The sequence below is a fragment of the Rousettus aegyptiacus genome, unplaced genomic scaffold (genome assembly GCF_014176215.1).
Source record: "Rousettus aegyptiacus isolate mRouAeg1 unplaced genomic scaffold, mRouAeg1.p scaffold_m13_p_1, whole genome shotgun sequence".
NCBI classification, from domain to species: Eukaryota; Metazoa; Chordata; class Mammalia; order Chiroptera; family Pteropodidae; genus Rousettus; species Rousettus aegyptiacus.
The window spans coordinates 59,277,593-59,293,628 of record NW_023416284.1 but is presented as its reverse complement, the minus strand read 5'-3'; the positions used below and the strand labels follow the sequence as shown (position 1 = coordinate 59,293,628).

The 16,036-nt window shown below is 43.5% G+C and overlaps 1 protein-coding gene and 2 long non-coding RNA genes across 3 annotated transcripts; 1 reads left to right on the top strand and 2 right to left on the bottom strand.

Moving 5' to 3' along the window:
* Positions 1-1,836: 1,836 nt before the first annotated feature.
* On the bottom strand, positions 1,837-4,741 carry CCN1 (cellular communication network factor 1). Its single transcript, XM_016128080.2, has 5 exons — positions 4,457-4,741; positions 3,950-4,163; positions 3,244-3,600; positions 2,904-3,112; positions 1,837-2,788 (listed from the first exon to the last, which is right to left on the bottom strand). The coding sequence occupies exons 1-5, from the start codon at positions 4,517-4,519 to the stop codon at positions 2,486-2,488; spliced, it is 1,146 nt and encodes a 381-aa protein (XP_015983566.1). The 5' UTR covers positions 4,520-4,741; the 3' UTR covers positions 1,837-2,485.
* Positions 4,742-5,968: 1,227 nt separating this feature from the next.
* Positions 5,969-6,747, bottom strand: LOC118613601. Its single transcript, XR_004955537.1, has 2 exons — positions 6,459-6,747; positions 5,969-6,275 (listed from the first exon to the last, which is right to left on the bottom strand). It is a non-coding gene; the product is annotated as an uncharacterized LOC118613601 (long non-coding RNA).
* A 787-nt stretch (positions 6,748-7,534) lies between these two features.
* LOC118613599 lies at positions 7,535-15,485 on the top strand. The gene is made up of 3 exons (XR_004955536.1): positions 7,535-8,565; positions 9,214-9,282; positions 15,216-15,485. It is a non-coding gene; the product is annotated as an uncharacterized LOC118613599 (long non-coding RNA).
* The last annotated feature ends 551 nt before the right edge of the window (positions 15,486-16,036 follow it).

Sequence of the window (16,036 nt, the reverse complement as noted above, 5' to 3'; positions counted from 1 at the left end):
ATGAGATGGACAGTATTTATTTTCTTTTATTGATCATTCTTCTTTAAATACAATCAGCACTTATGCATTATTCTTTTTGTATTTACTACAGTAAGATTAATAACCCAAAGAGCTAGTGTTTTCACATGCCGAGTTTCATTTCGCACTTGAGCTTATTTGGACAAATATCAACTCCCTACACACTTAAAGGATCTATAAAATATTACCCCTTGATGTCTATGTAAGAAGTAATTCACTGGGCTCTAATATGGGAGGGAAATACCTCAGGATTGGTGCATGGGAATCTGTAAATCTTACCTATGAATTTAGGTGTCTGCTCAACAAGATAGCACCTCAGAAACCTCACACCTTTACTACATTTCTCTTGTTATATTGCACTGACAGTTTAACTGCAAGCACGACTGAACCAGGTGGTGTTTAAATTCCCAAATACCTCAAAATTTGAATGCCTCAGGCAAGAAAAACTGACTACTCAGTAGGCACAAGTTGTAATATTTCAGTTAAGACATTGTCAAAATCAAGAATGAAGGCCTTTGCCCATAGATTTTACTATCACATTTACATTACCTTTACGAATTTCAGTAATGCTTTAAAACCGATGCTTAGGCAGTGCTTTTCTGTGGGTCTTCATTAAAGCATCAATATTAAACTATTTTGAAAAACCACCCTTCCAGAACCCCAGGAGCTGTCCCCCTCCTCCCCTTTTAAAGCACTTTCTCTTATTGCCTAAAAATTCAAGTACTCTCTTAACCAAGTGCAGACTGAAATATTTCACTATGGATTTGAACAGGAGCCAAGAGGGTCAATGAAAGGAAAACTCTCTGTAAAAGGTTTATTGTCAGCACTTTCTAAAGATGTCGTTTCTTCTAAAACGGGCTACCAACATTTTCACAAACATTGACGCAGCCTTCTCAACCTCTCCTAGACCTGTGATTCAGGTCCTTTCCTTTTAGGAATGCTCTGCATCTAGCCTTTGACCTTCTGGATAGCCCGCTCTAACTGTTCTCTCCTCCATCAATATAATGTATATTATAAAAAGGAAAGGGGGATGGGATAGCTTGGTCCTCACGCTATTGGGAAAGTACTTGAAATTCCTTGCATTCTTTTGCATTTAACAGCATGTTTACCTAATCACCGGCTTATTAGGATTAACACAAGTCATTGCTTCAAGCTCATTCAATGAAAACAAACTGACTCCTTGAGACTCAAACATTTTTTTCTCTGATCCCAGCCTAGGGTAAGTTTTTAAGTAGTCCTCCTAAGTTTTCAGAACAATATTGGGAAAATATGAAGTTATAAACAAGTGACCTTTTATAATAACACATTATTCAACCATACTTAATCTTGCCGATGGACATATATATGCACAGCCTGGGTTATGAACTGTTTTCATTGAAGTTTCTCTCCTTTACTGAACTGGCATGCATAATAACCTAGTAATTAAAATGATAAAATGACTACTATACCCACCTCACAGTGTTTGGGAGATGGAAACCCTTAGGCTTTGAATTCTTATAAAAATAAAGCATTATTATTTAAAAATCATAAACTTGGCTTCGGATTCCTTCTTGTGCATCTCACAATTCCAGGTGTTCAATACGTGGTTTTATACAGATTACTGTAAATGCAAAGATTTATCTCTACTAAAAATATAAAACAATCATTGTCTCATTTTTTTGTAGGTTATTTTCCTGCTCTATCACAAACACCTAGAATAGATCCTGGCACAAAGCAGGCACCCAATAAATCCTGTTTGAATGACTGAATGAATAAGCTGGATTATTCCCAATGACTTTGGACAGTCTCTAAAAATACTGAATGCCATACACTCAGATGTTAGGTAAATATTTCTTTATTAAATGATTAATTCCATAAATAAATTCTTTTCACTGAATATAAAATTAAAATCATTTACAAATTATTCCAGTATTACATTTCCCCGCCCTCTCCGAAAGCTACATTTTGATAAATAAAAACATTCAGTCTTAAAAACACCTGATTTCTGTTTGCAGTTTAGAGTGCAGATAGCTGCCTCTCACAGACACTCACGGAGTGTCACCTTCAGGAAGGGATGAAACCCCCTCCCATTTACTTCTGTCAAAGGATGAAGGCTTTACCTGTCCAACTAATCTAATTATCTCTTACAATTGCAGAACCGAAAGGAAAAAAGCCTAGAGAAAAATACGCTTACCAAATAATTTACAAACAGAAAACAGAACGTCCTCAACACCACAAGCTCCAAAATGAAGCAGTAACATGTGCTCCAATATTATGAAGCAAAGTATTCTCCAATCGCGGCTGCCTTAGTGTCCATCTGCACCAGCACACCAGGCAGTTTCGAAATACCTTAATACTACTCGAGAATGAGCAATGCATCCCTTCTACAATGAGTCCCTTCACCCCCACCGCCCCCACCCATGTTTCCGTGATTCTGGCACTCTTCTCCCCAATTTGTCCACCCTTGTGCTGGAAACCCAGGTAGCACTTAGTCCCTAAATTTGTGAATGTCATTGAACAGCCTGTAGAAGGGAAAAGCTGCCTCGTTGGCATGTGGGCAGTTGTAGTTGCATTTGCAGGACTGGATCATCATGACGTTCTTGGAAAACATCTCCCCATCTTCACAGCGGAACCGCATCTTCACAGTCCTGGTCTGCTGGGGCGTACAGCATCGGCCATCCACACAGGAACCACAGTACTTGGGCCGGTACTTCTTCACACTTGAACATCCAGCGTAAGTAAACGTGATGGGTTCTGGGGATTTCTTGGTCTTGCTGCATTTCTTGCCCTTCTGTAAGAAAGAGGAGAGAAAGAAAGTTAGGGGTAATGTTTCTCTTTTTTAAAAGAGAGGTTCACATCTCACCCAAGTGTCCAGCAACAGTCTACTGGCCACCACAGGAACTTACTTTCAGGCTGCTGTACATCGTCTGTCCACAAGGCCGCACTTCACAAATCCGTGTTTCTTTCACCAGGCGGCATTCAGGGTTGTCATTGGTAACGCGTGTGGAGATACCAGTGCCACAAGTCTTTGAGCACTGGGACCATGAAGTAGTTTGAACAATACATTTCTGGCCATGTAAAGGATTGTATAGGATGCGAGGTTCCATTCCAAAAACTGGAGAGACAAACAAGAGGGAAGATTTCTCAGAGGCATATTGACACAACCAGATTCAAGTACTCATTTCTTTATAGCTTTAAACTAGGAATGTATTTCAATACTACGTCTTGGAGGCTGTCTTAACTTACCTGGGAGCCGCTTAAGGGAGCCACCTCTTCCAAATGCAATTAATTCATTGTTTCTCGTTAACTCCACCTCTGAGGCATCGAATGTGGGCCCCTTGCCCAGGAGGTCGTCCCTGTCCTCCAGGGGGTCCTTGGCACCATCCTCATCACAGACCCACTCCTCACAGCACTGCCCGGTAACTTTAACCAGCCGGGGGTTGGGACAGCCCAGGTTGGGGAGAGAAAGTTCTTGGGGACACAGAGGAATGCAGCCCACAGCACCGTCGATACATGTGCACTGATGTTTACAGTTGGGCTGGAAACTTTCCCCGTTCTGGTAGATTCGGGAGTTATATTCACAGGGTCTGCCCTCTGACTGAGCTGCAAAGAGCACCAAAAGAGAAAAGGAAGAGAAAATCAAGTTAAGATTCCAAACCACAGCCCGAAACGCATACATATTTTCTGCTGTTAAATTCAATTTATGGTAAAGTTCTCTACAATTCCCCGGAGACTCCAGACCAGAACAATAAGTTAGTCAGGAATCACTTTTCCGTATGCGCTTTTCGTTAGGTCCAGACACACTGAATTGCATTCCAGACTGCTGAAATCATGTGCCTTTCTGCCAAGCTACCAACAACAAAGCATCACCATACATGGTCTCAAAATTACTAAACTTCTGGACTACGGGGACTATTATTTTTTTAAAGGGGCCAAACCACAAGCATCTTACCTCTGCAGATCCCCTTCAGAGCGGTGGAGCTGGCGCCGAAATTGCATTCCAACCCCTTGGTGTGGTCGCAGGGCTGCGTTTTGCTGCAGTCCTCGTTGAGCTGCTTGGCGCAGACCTTACAACAGCCGCAGCCGTCCCGGACCAGCCCGACTCCCGGGGCGCACTTGGGCGCCTCCAGGGGGCAGTGGCAGGCGGCGGGGCAGGTGGAGAGAGCCTAGAGCGGAGAAAAGACTCACGTGAGACAAGGCGCGGGGAGCCCAGGGAAGGGACGGGGGTCTATGACGCTGTCGGCAGGGGGGTCTCTGATCGCGTCCGGCCGGCTCATCCCGGACAGCGCTGCGTCCGCCAGGAGGCCACAGACACATCTTTAAGGAGGGCTTAAAGAAAGAGCTACCCCCAAAACGCTCCCCAAACTTTTCAGTTTAATTTTTTTGCTGCCGTGGGCAATCTGGGAAAAGGAGAAGCGACTGGGAGAGCGGACGCGGAAGCGGTGGCAAAAGAACTCACCAGCCTGGCCAAGTGGAGGAGGGTGACGGCGACGGCGATCGTCCTGGCCGTGCGGGAGCTCATTGTGGCGCGCAGGAGAAGCCTGGGCAAGCGCGGAAGCAAAGACGCCAACACACCGGTGTGCGTCGGGGCAGCGGGTGCGGTGCAGTGCAGTGGGCCGAGTGGCAAGGAGGCGAGGGGCCGGGGCGGCGAGCGGGCTGCGGGCGTCCTCCTGCCGAGGTCCTTTCCGAAGAGGCGCGGAGGGCACGAGTGTTGCTCGGGGGCGCTCTCGCTCGCGGTCTGCCCAAGCGCGCAGAGCCCGCCTTTTATACGGGCCGGCTGGGCGCCGCGTGTTGCAGTGACGTAGGCTCTGTCTGCGCGTTCCAGAATTCTCAAACATCTCAGGAATGCTGGTTGGCGCGGGCTACTGCCAAGCGCCTCCCCTGGCTCCGTTGTACTGTTTTTTTTTTTTTTTTTTTCCTTTTTCTTTTTTTGGTCCTGGACCCAAGAAAACAATCTTCCGTTTTTTCACTTTAAATTACGACTTGTATTGGGGAGGGCTCTTTTTGGCGCGATGGTGGTGGAAAGGGATGGGGGCGGGGGGAGAGTTCAGAACTTTGTCTGGATTGGGAGGGTGGGAGGACCTGAGAGGGAGGAACAAAAGTCGTTTTGTTTGGTGATGCCGAGTTGACCGGACAGCTTTGGAAGCCCTCACCCTCGGAAAGGCAGCGAACTGTTTGCTTGTTTACAACCAAGGTGAGAGTCAAGTTATCTATTGAGAGAGGCGAATGGGGAAGGGGAAGTGGAAGTGTGTCTCTGAGCCAGGAATCTACTTGTGGACTTCATAGAGGTATGCTCGGATCAAGTCCCAAAGCTTTGGCATGGTGTTTATTAGCCAAGTTCAGTGCAAATTAATACCTGTAGTGACATTTATGAATGAGAAGGTGGAAAATTAACTCTCTTCATATCTGGCAGATTTCCAGGCATAGGTCTTCCCCCTTCCATTCCCCGCCCCCCGCCTTTTTTTTTTTCTTTCTTTTTTTTTTTTTTTTTTTTTTTTTTGGTGTGTCACACTTGTTTGTTTTTGGAGGTTTCCACTTTAGTTCCAGCCCACTGCCTGGGTTGGAAGTCCGAGAGGAAACGGACAGAGGGAGTTCTCCGGGAGGCTGACTTGCACTTCCTCACGGATGTGGGAGACGGGGTAAGAGCTTCCAGCCTCCCTCCACGAGCAGGAGGCAATGCACAGTAAGCATCTAGCCAGAAGCAGAAGGGACCACCGTAGAGTGATTTGTTCTGAGATCATCACCTGTATATATATACTGCAAGGCCAAACTAGATTCCAGCACCGTTGTGTTCAATGGATCTCTGGAAAAAGCAGACTCCTTAAAGCTGAAAGTGTTGCAGAATTCTAAACTCCTTTCCTTGAGATCACTTAGAAACCTGTCATTTCAAGTGAATTGCAATGCTTTTCTCTCCAAGTACATAGAACTAAGAGACTTAATATGTAATATTCGGTAATAAAAAGTTAGCAGGTTTTAAGATCCTATTCTACCTGCAACACAGTCAGTAGACCCCCTCCCCAAAAGCAATTCACTTTAACCGCATCAATATTGTTGGTGTGATTGATAAACTTTCCCTCAAAGTTTCTAAAATATCTTCTTGTGTTAATAAAAACATATACAAGTAATTATGCTAGTCTCCCTTTTATATGTGCTTTAGGAGAACTGCATGGCTTTTTTGCTATGTTGTCCTTTTTCATGTTTAGGGCTGTTCAGTCTTCATAAGTTAGCAGTCTTGCTTAAGCAGGCCTTCTTCAGTGCAGACTTTTCTGTGAATGACTCTGATAAGCACAATGAGAAGGTATTACAGTGAAAACATTCTCCAATGAAGAGAACAGACAGGAAAGAGTTAAGTTTCATTCATTCATTCCAAAATCCCCTTTCATAAGTCTAAGAGGGTTTTTTGCTAGAGGGAGTGGGATCTCAAAGGCTTTTGTTGGAGGGTGTTGGGATGGGGGACTTACTTTTCAAGACAATAGATTGTCAGGTGTTATTCAAATAAAGTGAAGAAGGTCTGGACCCTACATTGTACCCAGGCCAATTCATCATTGTTTAGAAAAATGGTTTTTCCTGTATTAGAGTTTCATAATTGTTTCCTTCTTCATGAAGTGACTGGCGACTGTTGGGGTGAGTAGGGGCAGTTCAGGGTGGAGGAGATGGTAGAGGGAGAATGGATGGAGAGGAACGTTCCTGGCTTCTGTTGTGATGTCTTTTCTATTTGACTTCATGGTTGTAAGTATTTCCAGATGGTGAATCAGACACCAGACGTAACAATATTTCCATATTTGGGTATAGCAGTAGCCTGCGTTTTTAACATTTTTCTGCCTGTTATCCAACCACAAAGCATTCTTGACAGCTTCAAATGTTGTTAAATATAGACTTAACTTCTGTTCCCAGAGCAGGAAATTCTTTTGAATTCCTTGTTTTTCACGCAATCTGTCTATCATGATTTAAAATAAAATTACAGTGAATGACCCAACTGGCCTGTGTATATACCATGTTCCTTTTTATTGAAGTGTGTGTGGGGTGGGGGGTGGGGGAAGAGGAGGGTCAGGCAAAGAGATTCAGTTCATTGAATAGCATTCGCGCACACGCCATTCCAGAGATTCCTTTAAAAATTAAAGTTTTCTAATAAGGATGGGTGGGTTTGTTTCTGAACTTTAACTAGGGAATCTTGGAAGATGAGTTTGCACCAGAGGAGAAACTTGGAGAACCTTACCATCAACTGCCTATTTAAAGCAGGGGGTGTGTTGTGGGAGGGGGTTTGGGAAGCTGGAGCAAACTGGGCCAGGAGGTGGGGGAGTGGGAGAGACTGGAGTAACCTATGTGCACAGCCTTTCCATATACTATGTCCTGGTGCGCCTGCTAGTAAACCACAGCATCAGGCGAGAGGAACAAACAGCAGCTCCTCATGTCCTGTTCAAGGACCGTCCAGAAACCCCAGACATCCCGTCGCCTTCTCACCTCCTCTGTTGAGAGCTGCAGATCAGTTCACTGTTGACAGATTGGAGGGGAAATGTGCAAATGTTTATGGGTAAGTGTTGTTTCGAGTGCTAATTCTGCATGACTCTTTTGCTCGATTTCCTCCTTTTTTCCCCCCATACTGGTGCTCCAAGAGGGAATAACGGGCCAACTTGTTTCCTAGGACTGCAGAGCGGGAAAAGGGGCTGCTTGTCTTCTGTAGCTCCTGGCTTTGCGCTGAGAAATAGGGACGTCTCTCACCCGCTGCTGCCAGGGAATTTTAGGTTACCAAATGAAGGGTTCACTGTCTGGCGGCAACTGAGAATAATAATCGCCTTAAACCTGGCGACTCCGGTTTCTTGGACTACTGGTTTTCAAACTTAAGCGTTATCTCAGAATTACCGGGAGGACTGGTTCAAAGACCGACTTCTGGGCCCCATCCCAGAATTTATTAGTTACATTTCTAACAAGTCCCTAGGTGATGGTGCTGCTGCTCATGCGGGAAATCACACCCTGTGAACCACTGATTTGGACGACAGGACAGGAGTGCCTGTGATAGTTGTGTATGCGCGTGCACACGTGTCCTCCTAGTTAGGTACTCGCCTGCACAACTCTTACAATGCCGCTTTTTATACCACCGAACTGAACTGAACAATTTATGGTGATAGCGAAAGGCTACTTTTAAAGTGGCGCCCAGTGCCATCCCTTTGCTCTCCACACCCTTCCATCTCCTCACCTCCAACGGGTGGAGTGAGGGCAGGGAGAGCTAGAGGAAGCCGGGATGGCGGCGGGAACTGGGTAGCAGACGCGCAGAGAGGGGGCACTCCGCCGGAGCATCGGGATGCTCCGGGCCGCCTGCTGCTCGCCGCCCCCTGCAGGCTTGAGCGTCCCCAGTCGCCGCGGTTGCCAGGATTCGAGGTTTCCGGCGGCGCGCGGCGCAGGACGTTTCCAGCCCCAGCCCATATTTGGTGAAAGTCTTTCAAGGCTCCGTCATCCAGCTCCGGGGGGCGGGGTGGAGGTCCTAGGAGTGGGCCCAGCCACCGCGGGGCCGCTGCACTGCTGAAAGGTACCGGCGCCCAGGCTTCCCGCCGCCAGGCCCCAGGCAGTGTGGTGAGCGCGCTCGCGGGCCCTGGGGAGACCACCACCGCCCAACCCCCTCTCGCACCCCTCCAGTGGACGTCACTTTTCCTGTCCACTCCTCTGTTGACTCGTCCTTCCAGCGAGGCAGCGATTGCTGCACTGTGCTAGACTTAGAGAGTACGCTCAGGCACGGGAATGTGGGTGTCTGTGTCGAAGGGCAGCGTTTGCTGAGACATCGAACCCACCCGGAGAACAGGCATGTGGAATTGACTCTAGGGAGAAGTCCCAAAGGACCTGGTCCCATTATTCATAGGAGGGAGACATGCTAGAGGTCACTCTTGGTTTCTCTTGGTCTCCCACAACCTCTTCCTCTCTTCCTCATCAGTAAGTTCCATGGAAGATGGAGAGGGAAGGAAACCCTGGATGGGAAGCCCTAGCTCTGTTATCCACTAGCCTGTAGCTTTTCTTAAGCTGCTCATCCTCTCCAGACGTTGTATCCTTTATCAGTAAATTAAGAAAGGAGACAGCAGGTAATAAACATAGAGCAATCTTTTTCAGGGTCAAATCTCATGCCATCCTCTAATAACAACAGAGGCAAACACTTATATAGGACTCACTCTATGTCAGGCACTGTTTCGAGTGCCTACTATCTATATATTGATTCATTTAATTCTCCAGTGCCCCACTGAGGAAGATCCTCCTGTCAACACCATTTTCTATCTAAATGAAGAAATGGAGATACAGCAGGTAAGTAACTAGCTAAAGGGCACTCAGCTAGCAGATAGCAGAACTGGACCCAGGCACCTTGGTTTCAGTAGGCATTGCAGTTAACCACTGTGCTATACTGCCTGCTCTACATCTCTTACTTGAGTTCAGGCCTGTCCCCTCTGCTTGAACTTTACTTTTATGTAACTCTATCACAACTTACCCAGATATTCCAGGATAAATGCATCAGATAGAAAAATAGTTGACGAGTTAACTGAAGCTGTGCTAACCTTTTGAGAATTGCCTAATATACTGGCTTTCAGAGGAGAGGACAAGAGGCGTTGTGTTTTAACTGAAAAAAAAAAAAAAACTTAAACGAAATAAGATTACATAGTGGATTTTTTTGGTGCCTTGGCAGGCTGATGGGGCCTGAAGGTCCCAGTTATCTGGGACCTTTGAGGTCCTTCTGACACTTCACAAGCCACATTGATCAGGCAGTCCTTACTTCTGGAATAAGGCTTGGCCTGGTGGGAGCTGCATTTGTCACTGAGATAAGGTTTTCGATGTCATTTACATGGTGGTTCATCAGTCTACGTGTTCTTCTTGGGCTGGATATGCTTTATCTGTTTTTTTTCCAACAATATGTTATGAGTACAATTAGTTATGTGTCTGAAGACAGATTGTTTTCCCACTCTGAACCTCAGATTTATTCATAGTTCACTATTGTCATTGCACTGTGGTAGGCACTGGTGACATTAAAAAGGGAGTTTAACATTGACTTTCTTTCCCTTTGAGGACTATACGATCTGTTGCTGAAGTGAGTGCAACATGCTATATGGACACTTCTCTGCCTGGGGAGTGAGGATGGAACTAATCTGAGTCTGAAAGCATGAGCAGGAATCTGACAGAGGACGGGCATTTGAAACAGAGGGAACGGAACCTTGACCATGCATAATGAGGGTCTACCTAATGTGGCTGGACCATAGGATTCATTTGGGGAACTGGCAAGAGACATCAGCTGAGACCTTCTTCAAATGGCCTTGATTATTATGGCATTGAGCCTCTGCCTACAGTCAGTGCCATATGAGGTTTTGCATTGGTTTCCTCATCTGTAAGATAATGGGTTTGCCCCAGCTCATGAGACATGCACTGAAGGGCTCACAGGGATTAGCCAGGTAACAAAATGCCATTTCAAGGACTCAGACTGGCTGACACCTGGACTTAGGATAATTGGAACGAACTATGTGGGTGCTGAGTGGTTGGTAGGTGAAAATGTGAGTCCGGTAATTGCCCATGGGCTCATTTTTTAAAAGAGATGCCAGAAATATGGGTTTTTTTATGTGAGGTCTTTTAATTTTAAACTGTCGGCAATTAATTAAAATGATGTTAAAATGCCTTTTAGTTTAATTGTAGGAAAACCAAAGAAGACAATGTCGGGGGGCTGCCAGTTGTGATCTCCGCACTGAACGTGTCTAAGAACTGTCCTGCTCCAGCATTGTCACTTCCAGCCACTCCTTAAATATCGAGGAATAGCACCTGGGCTCCATTTGTCAGGTTTAATTTAATGGGCTAGACTTTCATTTGTTTTAGAACTTGACTCAGTTGCCACTTGACTCAGTTGTAGGCGTTTATACTTTATCAACAAAATTGGAATCAGTATCTTTTCTCATTTTCTACTTTACTCACTCCTCAAACACTATTCAGTCTCCCTTTTTCTTTTCCTCCCAAATTTATGTTGTAAGCAGCTGGCATTGCCTTGGCAGCATGATAAGAAACACTTTTTTTAGGTCATTCATATTCAGTGGGAACTATATCTGTTTATTTCTTCCACCTGGCATTTGTCCACAGGAAGCCAGGCACTTCTAACCCCCTTACCTTACAAAACTTCTTGTTTTGTGATAACGCAGAAACATTTCGCTGGAATGAACCAGAAGGCACCTCTCCCACTCCACCCTGCAATCCATCTTCTAGACATGATTGAGCAATATGAAATATTATTAATTATAAGTCAGTATCAAATAGGTTGGCACAAGACTCAAGGAATTAAGAATTCACGTCCACCTTTTGTGTTTTATTTCCAAAGATACCTGTCTCTTCATTGCCTACTTAAAACCCCACATACCACATTTAGAATTTAGAAAAGATTTGATTGGGGCATAGTACGTATATATTCAAGTAGATCATACAGAAAGTTTAAAGCTATTTATTTGTGCCAGCTTTCTGCAGGTCCAAGGAATAACTATAAAGGAAAATTCTATCAGTTAATTATGTGAAATAAGACATAAAAACATTTTTGATGCTTAGCAGAATGCTTGGCACATAGTAAGTGCTTAATAATTTACGATTATCTACTACTAAGAAACAACATTACCTTCCTTTACTTTTCAATGATTAGCATAGAATGAGCTAGCCTTATTCTCTAGAGAATATTCAGTATACTTTAGACTGAATGAACTCTAGTTAAAAATCACTTGATAAATGGCATACAGGTGATGTGATTTAAAAGACCCATCCAGACCAGCATTCTGGCTTACACTGGGTCCCTAGTGACCCTCTAAGAAAGCACTCAAATGACTTTGCTTGTCAAAGAATTTCAATTTTGCCTACAGGTAGTGGTAAGCCATGAGGCGATTTGTCTTGGTTTCCACATCTATAAGGTAGTGGGGTTGCCCCAGTTCATGGGACATGTACTCAGTCAGGTGATTAGCCAGGTACAAAATGCTGTGCCTGAGGATTAATACTGCGGACACTTGGCCTCAGCACTGGGGAGCCATAGGAATGGTTATACCTGTGAGGCCTGGGTTTTGCCTACCAAAGACCAGGCAGTTAGTATATATAAATGAGTTAGTGATCTCATCTAACGTTTATAAACAATTTTGTAGGGAATTTTATTTGTATTTAAATAGTGAGAAAACTGAGGCTTAGCTCAAGTAACAGGTGCAAAGACAGAGCTGTTAAGGTAGAGCCAAATATCTGGCTCCAAAGACCATTCTTTTGAAGGAGAATATGGTATTCACCCTCCACGAAATCTGCCTTAAAACTTTAGGAACTTTTCCTCAACTTCTTGATTTCCTTTTAACAACTGACTGTGGTTGTCACTTAAATATATTTCTTAATGTTTCTTGAGCTTATCAGTAGTTGTGGACCGCAGTTTCTTCATGAGTCTGGTAATGAATGAGTTAAACAATAAAAGAGGGTTCTTTCCTCAGGGACCCTTGCCTGAGCTTGTTCCTATTTCCTCTGAAGAAAAAGAGATGTGTCAGAACAGAGAAGGAACTCAGAGATTGAGAGATAATTTTACTCTAACTTAGTCACCGCCACTGATTTTATTACTTGAGGCAGATGGAGCTGTCACCTCCCATGACCTGTGGTCACTTTCACAACGGAGTTACTAAGCATAGAACCCTGCCAGCATTCACCAAGAACACCTGGCATGTGCCTTACGAAAGGTGTCCCTGGCCTTGGATGTGGGGTGTGGAGCAGGATGCCCAAGGTTATGGCGATAAATAAAAAGCATGGAGCAGTTTGAAGTTAGTCCCAGGCACTTCTTCGAAATCTTTTACCCCTCTCCTTTGATTAGGTTTTAGCTTTCACGAGAAAACAAACAAACAAACAAAAAAACCCAGCTGTTTTTAAACAGTCAATTCTGGTTTTTATAGTTGTTTTTAACTTTTTAAAAATTAAGAGATAATTAACATATAACATAATGTTAATTTCAGTTGTACAACATGATTCAATATATGTATATATTGTGAAGTGATTGCCGAGTCTAGTAAACATCGATCATCACAGATAGTTACAATTTTTTTCTTGCAATGAGAACTTTGAAGATCTACTCTCTTAGTAATTTTCAAAGATTCAATACAGTATTATTAACTATAATCACATGCTGTACAATACATCCCCAGGACTTATTTATTTTAGAACTGGAAGTTTGTAATGTTTAGTCATCTAAACTGTCAATTCTTAAAGGACAAAGACAATATGTGGTTAGTGCTTGAAATTTTAGAGGCGCTCAGAAATGCTGCTAGGGGAATTATAAAGTGTACAACACACAGTAAAGCATTGTGAATACAGAAGGTAGATGGTTCAGTTTAATTCAATAAATGTAACACATGACAGACTACATACTAGATGGTGATGCAAAGAGAAATAATATCTAGATTTTGTCATTATGGCTCTCACAGCCTAGAGAAGATGCAGTTGCTTAAACACACAAAACAGTGATTGGTGTTCTAGGTGCAGTGCAGTTAAATTGCTTTGGGAATATGGACAAGGGACATCTAACTTTGAGCCCCCACCCTTTAAAGATGTGAGGTCTTGTTTGATTTGTATATCTTGATAAATGGGAAGGGTTAGGCACAGTCATTTTCTAACGTACATGTCCCTTCGAAGCTGGTAGTTGCAGAGAACATGTGCATCTTCAAGAGACATGAGAAAACAGCTAAAAGTGAGAACCTTAGGATGAGCCTTTTAAAATGCATTGATTACAGACGACTGACCCTTTGGGTGCAGTTGAAGATTTTTATCACTACAGCTTTTGCTTTCTGAAGGGGAAGGGAAGGGAACTAATATTTACAGGGAACCTGTCACAAGCCAAATGCTTTAAAGGCTACCTCGTTTAATGTTCAAGAGAATCCTCTAAAATGAACATTTAAACATCTTTCTAAGCTTAGGAAATAGGGGTTCAGAGAAGTTAAGTAACATCACTGATATCAAACAGAATGTGACCAGATAAGGATTCTAACCCAGGACTGACTTCAAAGCTGGTGCCCTTTCTACATTTCTGCTAGAGTATCCTGATTCCCTGAGTTTCCACTCCCTTTATGAGTGTTAGTTTTTGTTTTTTTTTATTTTTATTTTTTTTATTGTTAATACCTTGCCTTTGTACAGCCAGCCCTTTAACCTTTTCTTAGCACTTTCAGATCCATTGACGTTGAAGTCTTTGAGCCACTGGTGAGTCTAGCTTCTAAAAGGAGGTACAAATTAAAGTGAATAAGATCATTACCATCATGTCAACATCATCCTCATCATCATTATAATCAGAACAGGCATGGTGATATTAAGCTCGCACTTACGTTTACTTTCTTGCTAGGTACTATGCAGAATGATTTAGATATATCTGATTTCTGTTTTCTAGGGACAGATGACAAGTTCCAAAGGATGTGGAATTTAATTAGAAGTAATAAAGAAAGTACAATCTGGGGATTTTGTGTTTGAAAGACAGACAGGAAATGTCATGGCTGCTTAAGGCTATCCTAGAGTACTACCGTGTCATTTGGAAGACTGTTGAGAGAGGGAAGGTAGATGGCTATAGAAAGGGGGTTTTGGACAAGTACATTGAGGGGTGTGGGGGGGGCGCGTGCGCCCACTTGCATGCTCACATGTTGGGGAAAGGAAGGAGGGGTGGAATGAGAAGAACATAGTGAATTATGACATTCCCAGGGATTCATTGTATTTTCCTGTTATAACTAATTTGGACTCCATTCACCTTCCTTTGCTCTGGGCTTTCTGCACTTTCAAGGTCATTGCTTTTCTATTTTGAATAGAGAAGTCCCTGAATCTCAGTCCAAAAAAGTAACCAGAAAAGACCTACTTTCATAGCTTGGGCCATCTTGCAAACAGTATTTTCAAGGGCTTGCTACCCTGAAAGCTGGGGCCAGGGAGGGAGGGAGAGAATGAGGGTTGTGGTAGGAGCAAATTCAGGGAAGACTTCTGAAGCAACATAAAGTAAAACTTGAGACAATTTCCACTTGAAGTCACCTCTCCATTCAATAGCCATTAACGATCTGGGACCAGACGCAGTTAATTAAGCACCATGTTGGAGAGCGTATAATGGGAACCACATCCAGGGCCAGGACATCCGAGTTTTGATCCTCTGTAAATGTCTCTCTTTTGGAGTATAATTTGGTGTCAGTGCATAGGAACTAAGAAGTGTGCCAAGTTGTGAGTCATCGCTTTCTGCTTTCTTCCAGAACACCGTGGGAAAAGGATGGGCAGACTGGTTTAGATACATCTCAGTCCCACCCAAACTCTCTTTGAAGGCTAGAAAAAAATCCATCTTTAAAATGTTTTAAAAGTCTAGTTGAACTCAGAAAAAAGAGTTCAATTAGAACACAACAACCTTTGTTTTTTTGTTTCAACTTGGATCTGAAACCATGTTTTGTTTTCTGTTAAGTCTCTATGCTATCACATTGGATGTTGTCTATAACCCTTTAAGTATCTAAGGGGTTCACACTTGCTTTTTAAAGCACATTTATTAGGCGATTGCACCATGCTGGCGTTTGGGGATACAAAGAAGACTAAGATGACCTTGAGGACAGCACTGTCGAAAAGGGTGAGAGAGCATGTGTAAACAGTGTGTGTGTCTGTATGCATATATGTGTGTGAATACTGTGTAATAATTCCCTTCATAGAGGCACAGTGCGCATGAACTGCTTCAGGATCCCCGACTGAACATGGCCTCATACTAAGGGTGAGGTCTCCTCGCCCTGGATGGTATTGCTCTTGGAACTGTCAATGATACCTCTGTAAAGCTTGGAAAAGCAAGCTATATTTTTCTCTGCTTAGATTTAATTGACTATGCTCAGAACATAGTATCAGCAATAAGCCTTAAGGGGCCTCTAACAAACTCTCATTAATAAGGGGTTAGATATTTTTGTTTTGAATGCCTTTCTGCTTCCTTTCGGTAAGCAATCCAGGCTTTCTGATGTTTACAGCCTTTTGGGTAAACATATACCTTCAGGTGTTCCAAAGATAGCTAGTGGATATATGAATTATATTCTTGGCCTTAAAT